The sequence below is a fragment of the Triticum urartu genome, chromosome 4A, assembly GCF_056163025.1.
Source record: "Triticum urartu cultivar PI428250 chromosome 4A, HENAU_Tu73, whole genome shotgun sequence".
Classification (NCBI taxonomy): domain Eukaryota; kingdom Viridiplantae; phylum Streptophyta; class Magnoliopsida; order Poales; family Poaceae; genus Triticum; species Triticum urartu.
In genome coordinates, this window is record NC_141876.1 from 493,308,401 (window position 1) to 493,327,132 (window position 18,732).

General features: G+C 50.1%; 1 protein-coding gene across 1 annotated transcript; it reads right to left on the minus strand.

Annotated features, from left to right (window-relative positions):
* Window positions 1-10,618: 10,618 nt before the first annotated feature.
* LOC125552284 (UDP-glucuronate 4-epimerase 3-like) lies at window positions 10,619-12,670 on the minus strand. Its single transcript, XM_048715783.2, has one exon. It carries the CDS (start codon window positions 12,400-12,402, stop codon window positions 10,966-10,968), a length of 1,437 nt encoding a protein of 478 aa, XP_048571740.1. The 5' UTR covers window positions 12,403-12,670; the 3' UTR covers window positions 10,619-10,965.
* Window positions 12,671-18,732: the final 6,062 nt, after the last annotated feature.

Genomic DNA, 18,732 nt, shown 5'->3' on the forward strand with positions numbered 1-18,732 from the left:
CAAACGCGTGATGCTCACAATAATTTGCTAATTGTCTACGAGTGCTTACCCCCTTTCTTAAGCTTCCAAGCACATTCGTCATGAGATGATCCTTGGTGGAGAGCTTGGAAGCAACCTTGGCGGCACGACGCTCTAATTCCTCCTCGGTGGTGAGTTGAGGAGCGGTTACTTGATCATCTTGAGCGCTGTCATGAACTTGTTCTTGATCTTGAACTTGCTCGGGGGAGAGAACTTGACCTTGGGCATCACTTGGTGTGTCAACACCGTCTTGAGTATGATCTTGCCCTTGGTCTTGTCCATGAGGTTGAGGGCCTTCACTTTGTTCTTCGGAAGCGTGTGGGCCTTGGGTTGGTGATGGCTCCACTCGAGTGAAGCATTGTCCTTCTCCTTCGGCCACAAGGGGTTCCTCAATGGGTAGGATGAAACCAACACCCATTCTTCTTATGGCTTGAGGAGGAATTTCATCACCTACATCACAAGTGCCACTTTGCTCCACTTGGGAGCCGTTATTCTCATCAAACTCCACGTTACACGTCTCCTCAATAAGTCCCGTGGATTTATTGAGGACACGGTAAGCATGAGAGTTTGTAGCATAACCAACAAATATGCCCTCATAAGCTCTAGCCTCAAATTTAGACAACCGAACACCTTTCTTGAGAATGAAACACTTACACCCGAATACCCGGAAGTACTTGAGGTTGGGCTTGTTACCGGTGAGTATCTCATATGGGGTCTTGTTCAAGCCCTTGCGGAGGTAGAGCCGATTGGATGCATGACACGCGGTGTTGATGGCTTCGGCCCAAAATTGTATGGAGACTTGAACTCCGCCATCATGGTCCTTGCCGCATCCATCAACGTCCGGTTCTTCCTCTCTGCAACACCGTTTTGTTGAGGGGTGTATGGTGCGGAATATTGATGCTTGATTCCCTCATCACTAAGAAATTCATCCAAGGTGTAGTTCTTGAACTCGGTGCCATTGTCACTTCTTATTGTCAAGATCTTTGCATTGTGTTGACGTTGTGCTTCATTTGCAAAGTCAATGACGGTTTGTTGGGTCTCGCTCTTCCTCTTGAAGAAATACACCCATGTGTACCTTGAGTAGTCATCCACAATCACCAAGCAATACTTCCTACCTCCAAGACTATCGAAGGATGGGGGCCCAAAGATATCCATGTGAAGGAGCTGCCTCTTTGAATAAATGATAGTCATGGGAGGGTGAGCCTTCTCATGTAGCTTTCCTTCGATACAGGCATTGCAAGCACGATCTTTAACAAAGCTAACATTCGTTAGTCCACATACATGGTCCCCCTTGAGAAGATTTTGCAAAGATCTCATATTGACATGGGCTAAACAGCGATGCCAAAGCCATCCCACATCAACTTTAGCCATTAGGCATGTCGCGGTCTTAGTGGGTCGCTCCGAAAAGTTAATCACATATAGACCATTCTCGACATGCCCAACAAAAGCTACTTTAAGAGTCTTGCTCCACAAGAGGGCCACGATATCGATATCAAAGAAAGTGGCAAAGCCCATGATTGCAAGTTGACGAACGGAAAGTAAATTGTATGCAAGGGACTCAACAAGCATGACCTTCTCGATCGTGAGATCATGAGAGATGACCACCTTGCCAAGTCCCAATACCTTAGAGGATGAGGCGTCACCCCACTCGACATTGGTGGGCATAGATGGAACTTTGTGCACGTCCACCACCAAGTCCTTGCTTCCGGTCATATGATTTGTAGCTCCGCTATCGAGCAACCACGATCCACCACCGGAAGCAAACACCTACAAGAGATCAATGCTTGGTTTTAGGTACCCATTTTGTAATGGGTCCTTTGATGTTAGTAACAAGGGTCTTAGGAACCCAAGTAGACCATTCAATGTACTCATGAAGAGAACCAACAAATTTGGCATAAACATGCCCATCACTAGCACGGCATAACACATAAGAAGGATTAAAATCGCCGGCTTTGTTGGGAGGGATGACATTGCCCTTCTTTACATTGTTCTTCTTCTTCTCCTCGGGGGCACTCTCTCCCTCCCTCACAAAGGTTTGCATGAGGGGAGGAGGTCGTTTGGTCTTGTCATTCTTCTTCTTGTTCTTGGAGTCAGGCACGTACCCAACCCCTTCCTTGGCCACACCTCCCTTTTAGTTGATTAAGAGACCCTTGAGGTTCTTCTTGCCTTGTATGCAATTTGCAAGACCTCTCTCAAGTTGCTCCTTCAACTTAGCATTTTCCTCAACAAGATGTATATGCTCACAACACGGGTTAGTAGCATTTGCATTATCAATTAAAACCATATGAGGAAAAGTTGCTTTATCCTTAGTTAGCTTCACTTGGAGTTGATCATGAGACTCCTTGAGACTAGCGTGAATACCCTTCAAGGCCTTGTGGGCCTTGTCAAGTATACCAAACTCCTCTTTGAGTCTAGCAAGATCAACCCCGAGTTTGGCCTTCTCGGAATTTAGCACATGAGAAACAATGAGGGCATGATCATAATCTTTCTTTAACTTAGCATGATCAACGTTGTGTGACTCCTCAAGAGCCAAACGAAGACCACGCTCTTCCTCAAGAGCATTAGAAAGATCCGAAATCTCATCGGCATAGTCACGACTATGCCCTTCCATCTTAGAGATGGTGTCTTCGTGAGCCTCGATCATGTCATTGGCCTCACCAAGTTGTTCCAAGAGAGCAACAAAGTGCTTCTTGGATTTTCCCTTGAGTTTGCCCATAAAAGCCTCAAACTCGTTAGCCTCCACATTAGCTCCCTCAAGTTCATTAATGCTATCCGTTTGGGAAGGATGATTAATGATGGTAGTTTTGATGTTGGAGGTTACCTTGTTGGTGGCTTTAGCCATGAGGCACTTGGCGGTGATGCTCTCGTTGGGTGAGTCGAAGAGAGACACCCGTGACGTTGTTGCAATGGCAACGGAGGCCATGGCAACCGACTCATCATCTTCATCATCCTCATTGTACTCTTCTTGCACAACCAAAGCCTTGGGAGGAGTCTTCTTGGTGAAGTTGTTCTTGTTGGGGAACGACTTGGCCTTGTCCTTTCGGATGAGTTTGCCACCATTTTCTTCCCTCTTCTCATACGGGAATTCCGCAACGAAATGACTCACGTTGCCACAATTGTAGCAAGTTCTTACGCGTTGCTTGCCCCTTGTGCCACTCGAGTTGTTTTTGCTAAAGTTGGGCCTCGAGTTTTTCTTGCTCCAAAATTGCCTTGAAGCAAGTGCCATGTGTTCATGATATGCATACTTCGTATCTTCGGGGTTGCTCTCCTCTTCTTCCTCTTCTTCTTCTTCCACGGTGAGCTTGGCCTTCAATGCAAGGTTAGGCTTCTTTGCCCGTTGAGAACGGAGCACCGCATTGTCGGCGGTCTTGTCCAAAATGTTCATGGCCACAAACTCATCCAACACTTCGCTTGAGGTCAAAGTGTGGAAGTCCGGTCTTTGACGAATGATGGAGGACATGGCCTTGTGGTAGGGCATCATTGCCTTGAGGAATTTGCGCTTGATCCAATTGTCATCCGTGTCCTTGCTCCTGTGATCTCATAGTGAGACCGCGAGTTTGGTTACTCTCCGATAAAGCTCACGAGGTTCTTCATCTTCCTTCATTGCAAACTCATCGGCCTCATCTTGTACCACTTCATAGTTGGAGCGTTGAATGCTTGCGCTTCCCCGGTAGAGAGACACGACACAATGCCATGCATCTTTGGCCAAGGTGAAGGGACGAAGATGAGGTAGGTCTTCGGGTGGAATTGCATCTTGAATGATGAAGAGAGCATTCTCATTGAATTGATTGTCCGCGGCTTCTCGAGGAGTGAAGTTGCTTGGATCATGTGGATAGAAACCTTCTTCAATGATTCTCCAAAGGTTAGTGTTCACATGATTTAAATGACGTTTAAAGTGGTAAAGCCAAGAATCAAAATCCTCATTTTTCACAATCTTAGGGGGAGGACCGGCATGATTCAAAGGAGTGGAAGGAACCGGTCCACCATAAACAAGTGGTGGTTCCACATGGGCAAAGATGTCGGTGCCATTCTTGCCACTAGAAGAAGGAGCCTTTTCACTACTAGCTTCCCCCTTGTCGGGGATAGCATCCGACACCTTGTTGGCGGAATCACCCACTTTCAACGGTGTGGTGGATAGTTTAAGCCCCTCAAGAAATTTAGTAAACATGCTTTCAACTTCGGTCGTCATGGAGGTTTTCAATGTCTCCAAGGCCACATTGAACTCCTCACGAGAGACTGAAGTTCCCCCATCTCCCGTAGACGAGATCGGATTCACACCGGAGTGTTCCTCCACACCGTCTACAGTATCAACCATACTCTTTGGACGGTAAAGTCCTTAATAAAGAGACGAGGCTCTGATACCAATTGAAAGGATCGATATGGTTGACTAGAGGGGGGGTGAATAGGCAACTACCAATTTTTAGCTTTTCTTTACCAAATTAAACTTTGCATCAAAGTAGGTTGTCTAGATGTGCAACTAGGTGAGCAACCTATATGATGCAATAACAACAAGCATACAAGCAAGCAAGGGTAGAAACAATAAAGAGATTGCACAAGTAAAGGTAAGACATAACCAAGAGTGGATCCAGTGGAGACGAGGATGTGTTACCGAAGTTCCTTCCTTTGAGGGGAAGTATGTCTCCGTTGGAGCGGTGTGGAGGCACAATGCTCCCCAAGAAGCCACTAGGGCCACCGTATTCTCCTCACGCCCTCACACAATGCGAGATGCCGTGATTCCACTATTGGTGCCCTTGAAGGCGGCGACCGAACCTTTACAAACAAGGTTGGGGCAATCTCCACAACTTAATCGGAGGCTCCCAACAAGACCACGAAGCTTCACCACAATGGAATATGGCTCCGAGGTGACCTCAACCGTCTAGGGTGCTCAAACACCCAAGAGTAACAAGATCCGCTAGGGATGAGTGGGGGAATCGAAAATCCCTTGGTGGAAGTGTAGATCGGGGCCTTCTCAACCACTCCCGAGCAAATCAACAAATTTGATTGGCTAGAGAGATAGATCGGGCGGAAATGAAGCTTGGAGTATTTAGTGGAGCTTGAGCAATAAATGGAGCTTGGGGGAGGAAGAGGTAGGTGAGAAGGAGGAAGGGGACTCCCTTTTATAGTGGGGGCAACAATCCCGTTGCCCCCCACCAACCAGCCCCGCACAGGGCGGTACTACCGCCAGGCGACGGTACTGCCGCGCCAACCAGCGGTACTGCCGCGCTGAGGAGACTTAGTAGGGAACGGACCCAAATGCGGTACTACCGCGGTGGTAGGGCAGTACTACCGCTCCTGGAACGGTACTACCGCCACTACAACCGTGACTAGTGCCGCAAAACCCGACACGAGAAAAAAGACCTCTCGAATCGAGGCGGTAGGAACCAAACTACCCAGCGGTACTACGGCAGTGGGGTCAAGGGCGGTAGTACCGCTGTGGAGCGGTACTGCCGCTTGTGACCCTTCGGCCGTAGTACCGCAGGCAGTGCGGTACTACCGCTGGGGCGCGAGAGAGAGAGAGAAGGGATCTCTCAAATAAGCTGAGGACCAGCGGAGGTGCCAGGCCCCCAGCGGTACTACTGCTGTGGAGCCACGGCGGTACTACCGCTGCGAAGCGGTACTGCCGCTTGTGGCTTCTCAGCGGTACTACCGCTGGGTGTGCGGTACTGCCGCTTAGACCTAGACAGAACAAGGAAGAGAGGAGAGATCTCTTCAATGGATAGGAAAAGCTCGGAGGGTGAGAAGCTGATGTGTACATGATGATTCCACCCAAGCAAAACCCCAGCGGACCCCCTCTTGATAGTACGGTGCCCTCTACGCAACTAGTCCACCTAGAAAGAAACGAAAGAGCTACACCGTCTTGAAATACACTCCGAGGGGAAGAAAGCGTCTCGTGCCAGAGGAGAATCTGAGAATAATTCAACACACAAGATTAGTCCGCAAACATGTTGTCATCAATCATCAAAACTACCTTGAGAGAGATATGTCGTAACAACAGAAAAGACTAGTATTGATCTGTGGGGCCAGTCTAGATCCCGCCAGGAGTAACGACCACCGGCGGTTGTGTCCGGGGCATTACAGCCGCTTCAATAAAGTTGTCATACTAGGTGGAACTATTCACACCTAGGTGGTCGGCCTTTGAGGCTAAGTCACCCCATCTCTTCGGGCAAGGCATAAGCTCGGTCCGGTCTCATTTTACATCGCTCTTTTAAAAGCGTGGAATCTTGAAATCACAAAGGGGGAACTTGTCTGTCGAGCCAAGGACTTCGGATCCGAGGTTGTCCTCGTCAAGGGAATCGTCCTTCGCGCAGAAGACCCGTTTGAGGGCTACTGACGATGTCCTGGACTAGGGGGTACCCACCTGGTCGGCCCATACTCCTCGGATTGGGCTAGTTGGCCCTTATTCTTATCAAGATGGACTCCGGAGGCCGCACGATGGGGCGTGATCAAGACTGCATCTGCCGAAGACTTGTTGTATACTCCAAGACTTCTCTTACTGCCTCCACGCCAGGATACCGACCTTGTAACCGTAGATACCCTACATGGTGTTTATATAAGCCGTAGGGTTTAGCCCGTAGAGGGGACATCAACACAATATCATTCACCTAGCCCTAGAGTTAGACCACATCTTACGATCTCGAGGTAGATCAACTCTGTACTTGATACATCCATATCAATATAAACAAGAGCAGGACGTAGGGTTTTACCTTCATTAAGAGGGCCCGAACCTGGGTAAAACATCGTCTCTCTGTTCCTGTTACCATCTGTCTGAGATCACCCACTGCCCCGTGGTCTGCCGGTTTTGACACCAACAACAATCATCAAGCACAAATCTAGGAACAAAAAAGTATCACCACCATTGTACCGGTACCAATCTAGCATCAACACCCGAGGAGCACTAATGTAACAATCTAATATGAACACATGATCATGCAGCAATTTTGCATCCGCACAAAGAGATTGTTGCCATCTACACTATCAGTAACAACAATCGATTGGATTCGAATCGATTCGATTGCAATCGGATTGGATCCAATCCTCGTACTCACTAAGCCCAAACCCTAAACTACATCTACGAGCAAAGGGGAAAATGAGACTTACCGGAGCGGTTGCCGCTGGAGCGTAGGCCAGCCGAGGAGCAAACCCTGGCAGGAACGTGGGGCGACCCAAAGAGGATGACTTGGCCATGCCCAGGGCCATTGCCGATGCGATGGTGCTCCTGGTGACGCGCGAGGTAGAGGAAGACGGCGTCGTTGTCCATGGCCCTGCCGCGTTCCCTGGAGAAAACCCCCGAATGGGGTTAAAAAACTTCCGAACACCGCTGCTGCCATCGCAACCTATGGGCTTCCCTCCGGCGCCGCAATTGAACCCAGGGACCAGTAGATTCGGATAAGAAGGCCGAGGCAGAACGACTGGCACCCATTGGCCGAAGGACACGACTTGGGGCAGAAAGGGGAGGACGCACAGATGGCTGTCATGAGGTCAGTGTCGTTGTTGGAGAGACTGGAGACCCAGCGATCTTGGATTGGGTTGTTGTCGGCGATGACGGGGGTGGGGGCGGCGCGATGGCGGGCGTGCCATTAGAGGAGAGCACAAAGGGGCGGTGAGGGAGATGGAGAGAGCAGTGTGAATGAGAGTGGGAGGTGAGTGGAGAGAGAGAGAGGGAGAGGAGTTACAAGGCGTCTTGTCCGTCTCCCACGCTTCCCAATGCATGCAGTGGACGGGCACACATGGCCCGAGTGAGCCTGGCTCGCCAAAAACCGCCGATTCGAACCCTCCCTCGTGGACAGCCCAAAGCTGCTTTAAATTCTGTGCGGCTGGAGAAGTAGATGCCGACCAGATAACCAAACAGCCCAAATACACCCTCTTGTCCGTCTCCCACGCTTCCCAATGCATGCAGTGGACGGGCACACATGGCCCGAGTGAGCCTGGCTCGCCAAAAACCACCGTTTCGAGCCCTCCCTCGTGGACAGCCCAAAGCTGCTTTAAATTCCGTGCGGCCAGAGAAGCAGATGTCGACCAGATAACCAAACAGCCCAAATACACCTCGCACGAGCCTGGTTGGCTCAGATGCGAGCAACCAAACACGCCTTTGCATGATCGATTAAACCAACTGAATTGGTATTGCTAAGAATTTGTCCAGAACTACTTCATTTTCCGTACAAAAATAACTAGTGCACCACTGTTTCAAAAAAAAGTGAAGATTTTTCATCATCGCTTTTGGTGAGAATTGCTTGCTGAAAAGAGGTAACAAAGGGAATCAAAGGAAAACCAATGGGTGAATCCTTTAAATCTGACACTGAAGGGAACTGTGTCTATTTAATATGATAAAAATGACATGATTTTTCTTACAGTAAAAATTATCACGATGACAAAAATACATGGTAAAATTAGAATTCAATCTTTTCACTTCACACTGTTCAAATGATTATTTTATGAAACTATTTTTCCTTTATGCCAAGTATTCAAGGCTCCATGTTAGCTAGGACAACGCTAGACATATCAGAATCATGAAACTGTAAAGAAGTTGGGTCGAACATGATAACCTGTCTACACAATAGAAATACAGAGGAAAAGCGTAATGATCAGTGGAGCTCAGAGTCCAAATAATCAGATTTTTCAAAAAAAAAAGAGTTCAAATAATCAACGTATGTTACTGGTACGGATACTGTTAGCAATAATGAAACTGAAAGCGACAGCATGAACTTTTTTTCATATCTGAACGCCAGGGCATTACCTACAAGACAAGAATACATGATAACCTGGTAGACTCTGCTAGTTCATTGCTAAATGCGTGTTGCATAGAATGGCCATTTGGGCAGAAAAAATATGACAGACGTGGGCACTAGAATGATTTGCAAACTGAGAGCTTTTCTTTTCTTTTTTTGCGAACACGCAAAAGCTTTGTGCGCCGATGCAGTTGCAAACTGACAGTCTCAAAACAGGCCGGTCTTCAGCTCGAACTGCTAATTCTAGCTAGAGTGATGTGGCCAGTGCCGGGGTTGCGGACTTTTGATGATCCCCAGGCTGCAATTTGAGGTTTCGAATCCTTGGGCAGCTAGCTATTAGAAAGGAGAGAGCACATGCCCATGGAGAATCCTGGAAAGGAGGAAGGCACATGGACAGAACACATCCGGAAGGACGGACGCACAAGCAAGAGTTCTGGTAGTCAACTATCCAGGAAAGAACTTATCCTTCAGAATACTTAGTGGGCACGATGTTTAGACCTGCTCACATGCAGTTGCTAATGCACGCGTCACCTCTCATCCCTTCACATGCACATGAAGCAAATTCGAAGCTATAGTGGTAATAAACATGCTTACATGGAGTAACCATTAAGATGGTGAATAAAATGTGCCTGAAAGGCCCTTAGTGGTAGCCAAGCAAACACGAAGCTCGCACCAGTTATAGCATACTACTTAATTGCAGTGACATCAGAGTTAAAAGTGTGCTTGAAGATGGTTACCTCTGCTTAAGTGTTGGTCATGACAATGACAAACAATCAAAATGGTCATGCAGATTGAAGCCACAGAGCAATTATAAATCACATGTTCGCAATGCAACCATGGCATCCAAAGATATCAGCAACGTTCACGATGCCATTTCCAGGACAAAGAGTGAAAGAAAATCTTCAAAGACCAAACGAGAAAATGCACGACCACTAGACAATCAGATCGATAAATCACCGTTTTCTCAAGAGAAATTATGATTCCAACTTGCACTTCCTGTAAAGTTAGTTGATATTTTTGTTATACAGTCTCCAGCAAAATTACAGTTACAATGGTACCATGACACAATGGACATTTTTACTCACAGACTCATTCTCATCCTGGTAGTACAATACAATATGAATAAAAGTCCGACAAAATTTTTAGCCCAAAGTAAAGAAAAGGACTGGATTGCTATAGTAACAAGTGATCAGATCTTCCCATCGGCGTAAACCTTTGGATAGTCTGAAATTATGTTTCTGTTTTCTAGACAATTGGTGATTCCCATACCATAGCATTCAACCATCCGCATATCAAAAGTATAAGTAGCATCAGTTCAATTAATAGATCTAGTACTCCCTCTGTAAACAAATATAAGAGCGTTTAGATCACTACTTTAGTGATCTAAACGCTCTTATAAAAGTTTACAGAGGGAGTAGTTCATAATGAGAAAGCCAAATCAGACAATTTGAGCAGATGAACATGAGCACGTGGCAATTGCAAATAATATCAGCTATACCAGTGACCAAAGTTCAAGCAGATGGACATGAGCACATTGCAATTGCAAATAATATCAGCTATACCAATGACCAAAGAAGCGCGTACGTTTAATCTGTCTCAGAAAAGTTGCATCACAGTAGCACTCACAAATCCATGATAAACCAATAAGAAATATATCATGGTAATATTGATCAGTACAGACAAAAACAAATACTAAATCACATGATTCGTATCCACAAAGGAAAAGGTAGATTTTAAGATTGTCATGGCAAAGACATGTTTTATACCACAAGTGCACGCAATATGCACCACCATACAGGAAACTAGCATGAATATCAGTAAGATATAGGGTTCAGACTTCAGAGAGAACTAAATATTGATCGAAGCTACTTCAATTGAACAAAAGAAACAGTCATGATATACTTCCTTCTCTCTCGTGGTACAAATGTCACTAAAAGAATCTATCGTAGTCTTTGCAATGCACAGCCTGCTCCCCAAAATGATTGAAAAATCTTCCTAGCAGTGTCATCCTAAGAACCAACTAATGGAACTAGGGAGTGATGCGCAGCTACAGGGAAGCAAACAGAAGCAACAGTTTTCAACACTAACTACTTCATGGTTGTTTCGTTTCACTTGAAGGCGCTGGGTAAAACGGGCCTCTCAAAATCTGATGAATTAAGTACTGGACTAGAACTCTGATACACACCGTCAGAAGAGGGCCATCCAGAAACTGAACAGTCAGTCATCTTGCGCTGCTCGTGCTGCCATTCCGACCGCGTGAACCCTTGCCATTGCTACTGCCATGCTGCTTCTGCTTCACAGCCAACTCAGGATTGTAGTACTCAAGATACCACCGCACGAACTTCTTGAGCCCTGTTTGGAGATCAGTGGATGGCCGATACCCAAGCTCCCGCTGTGCAAGGCTGATGTTAGCATGCGTGTACGGCACATCCCCGTTCCTTGGCATCTTGACAACCCTCCTCACGGCCTTCACCTTGAGCATCTTCTCCAGTAAATCCACAAGCTGTGTCACCGGCACTGGAGAAGTGTTCCCCAAATTGTATGTCCTGAATGGCGCTGGCCCTCGCTTCTTGCCGCCGCTGCCTGTGCTCCGCCCAGCTGTATCCAATGCCCCAATACACCCTTTCACAATATCATCAATGTAGGTGAAATCCCGGGAAATGGTGGTCTGGTGTGTGCCTCCACCGGAGCTCTCATAAACCGTGATTGGCCGACCAGCAAGAATGTCCCGGGTGAAGAAGAAGTATGCCATGTCGGGGCGCCCCCACGGCCCATATACGGTGAAAAACCGGAGGGCGGTGAGCGAGAGGCCATAGATGTGGTTGTAGACATGAGCGATCTCCTCACCAGCCTTCTTGGTGGCCGCGTAGAGAGACGCGGGTCGGTCCGTCCTGTCATGCTCGGAGAAAGGCACATGGGAGTTGAGCCCGTAGACCGAAGACGAGGATGCCCAGACGATCGCCGGCTGCGGGTCGGCCGCGCGAGCCGCCTCAAGCAGCGCGACGAGCCCAGCGACGTTCGCCCGCACATACGACATGGGGTCAACGAGCGCGTGGCGCACGCCAGCCTGGGCCGCGAGGTGCAGGACGTGCGTGAAGGGCGCGACGTCGAACAGCTTGGCGAGGAGCTCGGCGTCGGCGATGTCGCCGTCGACGACGTAGACGCCCGAGCGCGCGAGCAGCGCGGCCCGGCCGCGCTTGAGGGCGGGGTCGTAGTAGTCGTTGAAGTTGTCGAGGCCGAGGACGCCGTCGCCGCGGCGGCGCAGCGCGGCGGCGGCGTGGCAGCCGACAAAGCCCGCGGCGCCGGTGACGAGGACGGAGAGGCCGGGGCGCCTGGCGCGCGCGGAGGCCCGCACCTTCCTCTCCCAGGCGGCGCCGCCCCAGGCGGCGGCGGAGTCGGGGCGGGCGTGGAGGGAGCGGCGCGGGGAGTCGGGGGCGGCGCGCGGAGCGGGGGCGGAGGAGGGGGCGAGGAGGAGGAAGGCGAGGAGCAGCGCGAGGGAGCAGACGGACCAGAAGGCGAGCTTGGAGAGGAGCGAGGGCGGGTGGTGGTGGCGCGGGGGCAGGCGGTGGTGGTGGTAGTGGTGGAACTGCGGCTTGACGGCCGCGGCGCCGCCCGCCGCCGCCGCCGAGCCGGGCGCGCCGGTCAGCTGCGGCGCCATCTCGATCTGCGGCAATGCGGCGGCTGGCGGACCCTGGCTGGCTGGATCTCGGGATTGGTTGGGGGGGCTGCGCTCCCCTCCCCTCCCCTCCCCTGGGTTTGGTTTGGAGGGCCCTTTTTCCGCTTCCCGTTTTCTCAGGGATGGTTTCGATTCGCCTCGCCTGCCCGCAGTATCGTGCGTGCTCTCCTCGGTTCGTTTCGGTTTGTTTGTTTGTTTGTTTGCTTTGCTTGATTGGGGGGCGATTTGGTTTGGTTTCCCTTTCCCCTTCCCCGGCGCTACATTTGAGGAGAGATCGCCGTGCCTGCTTGCGTGGGGATGGATGGATGGATGGACCCCTTTCCCCTCCGTTCCGTTCCGTTCCGTTTGTTTGTTTTAGATTTTCCAGGAGCCCACCCAGCCTGCCAGCCAATGACTGCCTGGGCTTTCGTACTTTTGACGGGTATAATGAAGGTAAACTACAATAGATAATCCCATTTTCCTTTTTCCTTTTCCTTTTCTCTTTTCGGTTGAGAAAATCGTGATGCCGGCCGATGGATCCGCATTTCAAATTTGGAACGTGAAACGCTACTGGTACTAGATTTACGGACGCTAAGATTAGCACCTACGCCGTACAGGTTTACTTTCTTCTGCGTTCAAATTTGAGGATGAGTCTGCAACTTGTACGTTCAACGCGTCGAAATAAAACAAATAAGTATCCTAAAAAAAGAAATAAAAAATAACTGTAACTTCTATACGTACTCCTTGAGAAGAAGAACTGCAAAAGTAGCCGGTGTGTGTTACACGGGTGGGTTCCTTCATCTCATCATTACGATTAAAAAATGCAAAAGCAGAAATACATGTGATTACAGGGTGGTTGCAAAGCAGCCGGTGTGTGCTTCTTTCTTCTCCCCATCGTTCGTTTCTTCCTTTTGTAGCCAAAAGTGGGGCGTGGCAACGTGGCCCTGGCTGGCTGGCCTACCAGGAGACGAGAGTTTGCTTCATCCTGGTTGTTGGGGAATCTCTCAGATTAGAGCAACTCCAACGGGCCGATTCAAACGGATGATGATTTCGTCCGTTTTTTGTCCGTTTGAGTCGGCCGCCCGCCCGGCGTTCGCTTTGTTTTTCATATGGGTCGGCAGTGCGTCCAACGCGTCGACCTATATGTGCAGGCGTGGTCGGCTGATCGTCCAATTTTGCATTGCATTCAACATATTATGAAATGAAAATTTAACAAATAAAATAGTCCGCCCAAATAAATAGTATAGTTACAGGCCAAATAAAAATAAAAATGTTTCACATAGTTTTACAAACGAATAAAAGAAGATACATCTATTGGTTGCCAACATGAGTCCACATATACTCAACCAAATTATTTTGCAGTTGCACGTGAGTTTCTCAATCACGCATGTCTTCAACTGCTCAAATGTTGCCGCTACTCCATGCTCAGGCACAACATTCTCACCCTGAAACTGAAAGCCTTGATTGTACAGACGTTTCGGGCGCTCGTCTTCTTCGATCATATTGTGCATGATCACACAAGCAGTCATCACCTCACATAGTTTCTGCGTGCTCCAAGTATTAGCAGGATACCGAACGATGCCCCATCGATATTGCAAAACACCAAAGGCAGGCTCGACATCCTTTCTAGCACTCTCTTACTCTTAGTCAAATCTTTTCCTTTTCTCTCCAACAGGGTTGGGTATTATCTTTACAATAATGGTCCACTGAGAATAGATACCGTCACCCAAATAGTACCCTTTGTCATAGTTGTGGCCGTTAACAGTAAAGTTCATCGGTGGGCTGTTGCCTTCAGCAAGCCTAGCAAACACCGGCGAGCGCTGAAGCACATTGATATCATTGTGTGATCCAGTCATGCCAAAGAAAGAGTGCCAGATCCAGAGATCTTGAGACGCCACGGCCTCTAGTATAACAGGGCAAGCCCTGACATGTCCCTTTATACTGGCCTTGCCAATCAGAAGGGCAGTTCTTTCACTCCCAGTGCATGCAGTCTATGCTGCCAAGCATCCCGGGAAGCCCCTGCTAGCATTTATCGCCAACAAACGGGCTGTATCTGCAGCTGTCCGCTCTCTCAAGTACTTAGGGCCAAACACAGCAATCACAGCCTTGCAGAACTTGTACAGGGACTCTAGGCATGTAGACTCGCTCATACGGACGTACTCGTTAATGAGATCACCGGACACTCCGTATGCAAGCATTCGGATGGCGGCAGTGCATTTCTGATAAGAGGAGAAACCAATCTTGCCGACGGCATCCTCTTTGCACTCGTAGTTGTCATCATAGCCGACCACTCCCTTTCTAATACGGTTGAAAACATGCCTACTCATACGAAACCGGCGGCGAAATTTGTGATGTTTGAACAATGGGTTTGTTGTATCAAAGTAGTCCTTCCAGAGAAGGAAATGTCCGCTCTCTCGGTTACGATTCAACGCCGGAAGGTGGTCCGGAATGGAGCCACGGAACAACGGCCGCTGGTTTGTTGAGGTGGTGATGGACCAACACAGCAGCCAATATCTCCTCCTCGTTGTCGGACGACGAATCGTCGGAGTCGCAAATGAAATTATGGAAAAAGAACTCGTCGGCGGAGTCCATTTTCGTACCTTGGCAAACTGTCGAACAGTTTGCGGGCGTCAAAGAAGGAGACAGCTGGCGAGGGGAGATGCGGCGCCCACAGACCAGCTAGCTGCCCTGCGGCGTCCGACGAGTGTGACGACGTCCGACGAGCGTGCCAGTCGTATGTGGCGGGGCCGGCGAGGCGTCTTCTTGGTCGCGGGGCGGCTGTGCGGTGGGGAAACCGGCGGCGGGAACTAGTTTGCTCCCCGGGGCGGACGACTGGGGGCAGGGGCGGTGTTGCTGTGCGGATGTCGAGGCGGCGGCAGCTGGAAGAGTCGCCGCAAAAATGGACGACGACGTCGGTGACGGAGAAGGCGGGAGGCGAGGGTTGCTTGTTGGCCGGGGGGAGGAAGGCCAATGTGCCACAGACCAGCAGGCCCGGGGATAGGAGTAGGCGACCGCACGCGCGTCTGTCGCGTGTCCACGCCGACGCAAATCAGGCTTAAAAATGGACCGTGAATGGGTCGTCCGCGGACAAAAAACGGACGCGCGTCCATTTAGGTCGGCGCGTTGGGCCGTCTTTTCTATCCGCGCGGATCCAAACGGACGGCCGCAGACGGAATGGGTCGCCCTATTAAAGTTGCTCTTAGTCCTCGCACCCCTCAAAAAGAAGTTCAGATTAGTGCTCACGATCATCGCTAATCGTTATCATCTGGCGGGATTTTCAGATGTGTGCCGCTCCCGGGGGATGGAGTGGCCAGTGGGGGTCGATGGTCCTACGTACGGCCCTACGCTGCCCTACCAAGGGTCGGGTCACGGGATAAGGATCGGGTTCTCATTTCGGCCAATAAAATCGGATAGAGCGCTGTCGGCGCAGCTTTGTTCTCGCCGATCAGGCAGGCCCGGCCCGGTTGTTGCATTGCGTTGCCGTCCATCTTTGTGAATTGTGATGTGCTCTGCTGCTGCGTATCCGTGTCTCGCTTTGCCATCACACACGAGACACGACGACATGACCTGCACCGGCTGCATTTGGCCGTCCTGTTCTAGAAACTGGACGGAAATGTATGCGTGATAGGTATCGCTCAACAGAAGGGAAAAGGGAATGCCGTGATACGCACTCAGATGGGTGCGCATAAGCTGTGCCGCTGATGCACAGCATAGTAGTGCTTGGAAACACTATAAAAACTGGACAGCGATCGGATGCCGTTTGGGCTATACTGTGAAGCTATTGTTATTCCTTCCCTGATCAAAAATTGATGGGAGAGCATCATGTGCTTGAGTGCGTATCGAGGTTGTATCATTCTGACTTGACGGTGAAGCGTCAACCGGTCCAATGGGTGGCAGGTGGCGGTGCCGGAGTTCCACACTCAATGTCAGATCACACGGCGAGTTGAATAACCTACCCGAGGATCGTTCATCCGCCTGGTCAAGCGCGCGCAGCGTTCCCGGCCGCATCTCCAGACCTCCCACCGCACGCACGGCGAAAGGTAAAACAGCTTGACGGTTACAGCATACTAGGAGCACTAGAAGAGTACGTCGGTGCACGAAGGTGTTGCCGTGGCAGTGGCGGTGGTCGGTCGGTGGGTGGGCGGGCGCACGCGGGAGACGTGCCGCGCGCGCTCGGGCCCGGCTGTCGTGCTCGGCCTGGCCCGTGCGATCGTGCACGTTCTTGTCTCGGGGTAGGTGACGCCTACACGTGCGCATGCGTCCGCGCCGAAGGATCAGAACGAGATATCCTCCGCACGCAGTATGAATCTTCGCCGCTATATGCTCCCGTCCAATAGGCAGCAGACCGGTGTGGGGGTGTGGCAACCACTTGAGGCCTCGATCCTGCATAAGAAGGACGCATCGGCCCTTTCGGAAATGACATCTGCTCTTCCGCTCTTTCGGAAATGACACCAGTGTACTCCCTTCATCTCAGTTTACGGTCTCTTTTGGTTCATAGGATAGAATTATTATAGAATAGGAATTTTGTAAGAAATAAGATGACATGTATCTCAAATCCTATGAGTACGAATAGGAAACAAGATATTATTTAGTTGACACCAAAGGAATTTTTTCATTGAGTCTAGGCTTTTTTTTTTCTATGAAATGTGAAGGATAGAACCAATCCTATGTAGGAATAGAAATTCATTCCTATAAACCAAAGGGCTCTAAAGGAAAAAATCCTATAAGAATCCTATCCTCTAGAGTTGCTATGAAATTCCTCTAAACCAAAGGAGGCCTACAAGTTTTAATCGTTAAGAGCAACTTTAATGAGGCGACTCATTTCGTCCGCGGCCGTCCGTTTTGATCGGCGCGGATAAAAAAGTAGGCCCAACGCGCCGATCCAAACGGACGTGCGTTCGCTTTCGTCCACCTGCCGAAACATTCCTAGCCCATTTTTGAGCCGGATTTACATCGGCGCGGACATAAAACGGACGCGCGCGCACTCGCCCTCTTTTCTCACCGGGCCCGCTGGTCGGTGACACATTGGATTGGCCTCTCCACATCAAACAACACACTTTTGCCCGCCTGCTTCGTTGCCGACGCCGCATGCCATTTTTCCGATAAAATGGATACATAGATAGTACTAGCGTACACAGATAAAAGAAAAGACCACTACTCGTCGCTTTCTGACTCCGACTCGGTAATGTCCTCCTCCGACGTCTGAATGCAGGCGTCAGTATGCTGCTCGTCTTCAAAGGCCCAACCCGACGTTTCTCGTAGCTTCAGTTTCAATTGAGCGGCCTGCTTCCGCGAACGCTTGTCCTCCCGATAGGCGGCTCGCTCTGTCCTCCTCGCGTCCCTCTCCAACCTCCTTTGCTTATAGAACTGGCGCTCGTCGACGATGTCCTGCGGGAAGCGTTCGTGCCACACCACCATGGCTTCCACGTCCATATCAGCGATGGCGAGGCGACACTGCCGCCTCCGGTGGACACGATGATCCTCGTCGGTGAAAAGCCGCGGGAGAGGCGCCAGATCCTGCGCCCGCTGGCTCGACACGTCGGGAAAATTCATATCCCGACGTGCACGCGGGTCGCCTCCTCTGCGGTGTCGAAAGTGCCGAGGATGAGATGTTTCTCGCGAAACCATATCTCGAAGGAGAAGGCGCCGGAGCGGCGCTCGCGGACTCCGCGAAAATCCGAAGCACCCAGGCGGCGGATCGACATGGTGGCGCAGAGACGGCGAGGCTAGTGAGAGGGGGAGAGACGAGTGGGCGGCGGGCAGAGTGTGGAGGGAGCGCCTTCTTATAACGAGCGTCGGCTGCGGTGCGCGCGAACCTTTCCCGCGCGCTGGAGCGTGAAAACCAGCGCGCGCTAGGTCGCTTTCCCGCGCGCGCGTGAACCTTTCCCGCGTGCTGGAGCGCCAAAACTAGGGCGACGGCATGGCCGCTGGCATGATCTAAAGCGCGCACGGCTATGAAATGGGTCGGCCCGTTGGGCGCACTGCCGACCCAAAACTAAAAAAGAGCAGACGGCGGACGGCCGGCCGACCCAAACGGACAAAAAGAGGATAAAAACGCCGTCCGTTTGGGTCAGCCCGTTGGAGTTGCTCTAATTTGATCAACTTAGTAAGAGGCATACATTACAAAAAATATATTACTAGAAACTTTAGATATTCTATTTTCTAATGATATAATTTTGATGTTAAACAATTGATTTATATAAGTTAAATTGACGACCTAAATACATGTGCAGGACTTGTAAACTGAGATAAAGGAAGTATCAATGAAACATCAAGGATGTGTTTGGTTGCCTCGAGTAAATAGTGCGTGCATTTCAGCCACATCTCACCAGA

Bases quoted from the DNA above. Each gene is read 5' to 3' on its own strand.
- LOC125552284 (XM_048715783.2), bottom strand. From the start codon at position 12,402: ATGGCGCCGCAGCTGACCGGCGCGCCCGGCTCGGCGGCGGCGGCGGGC.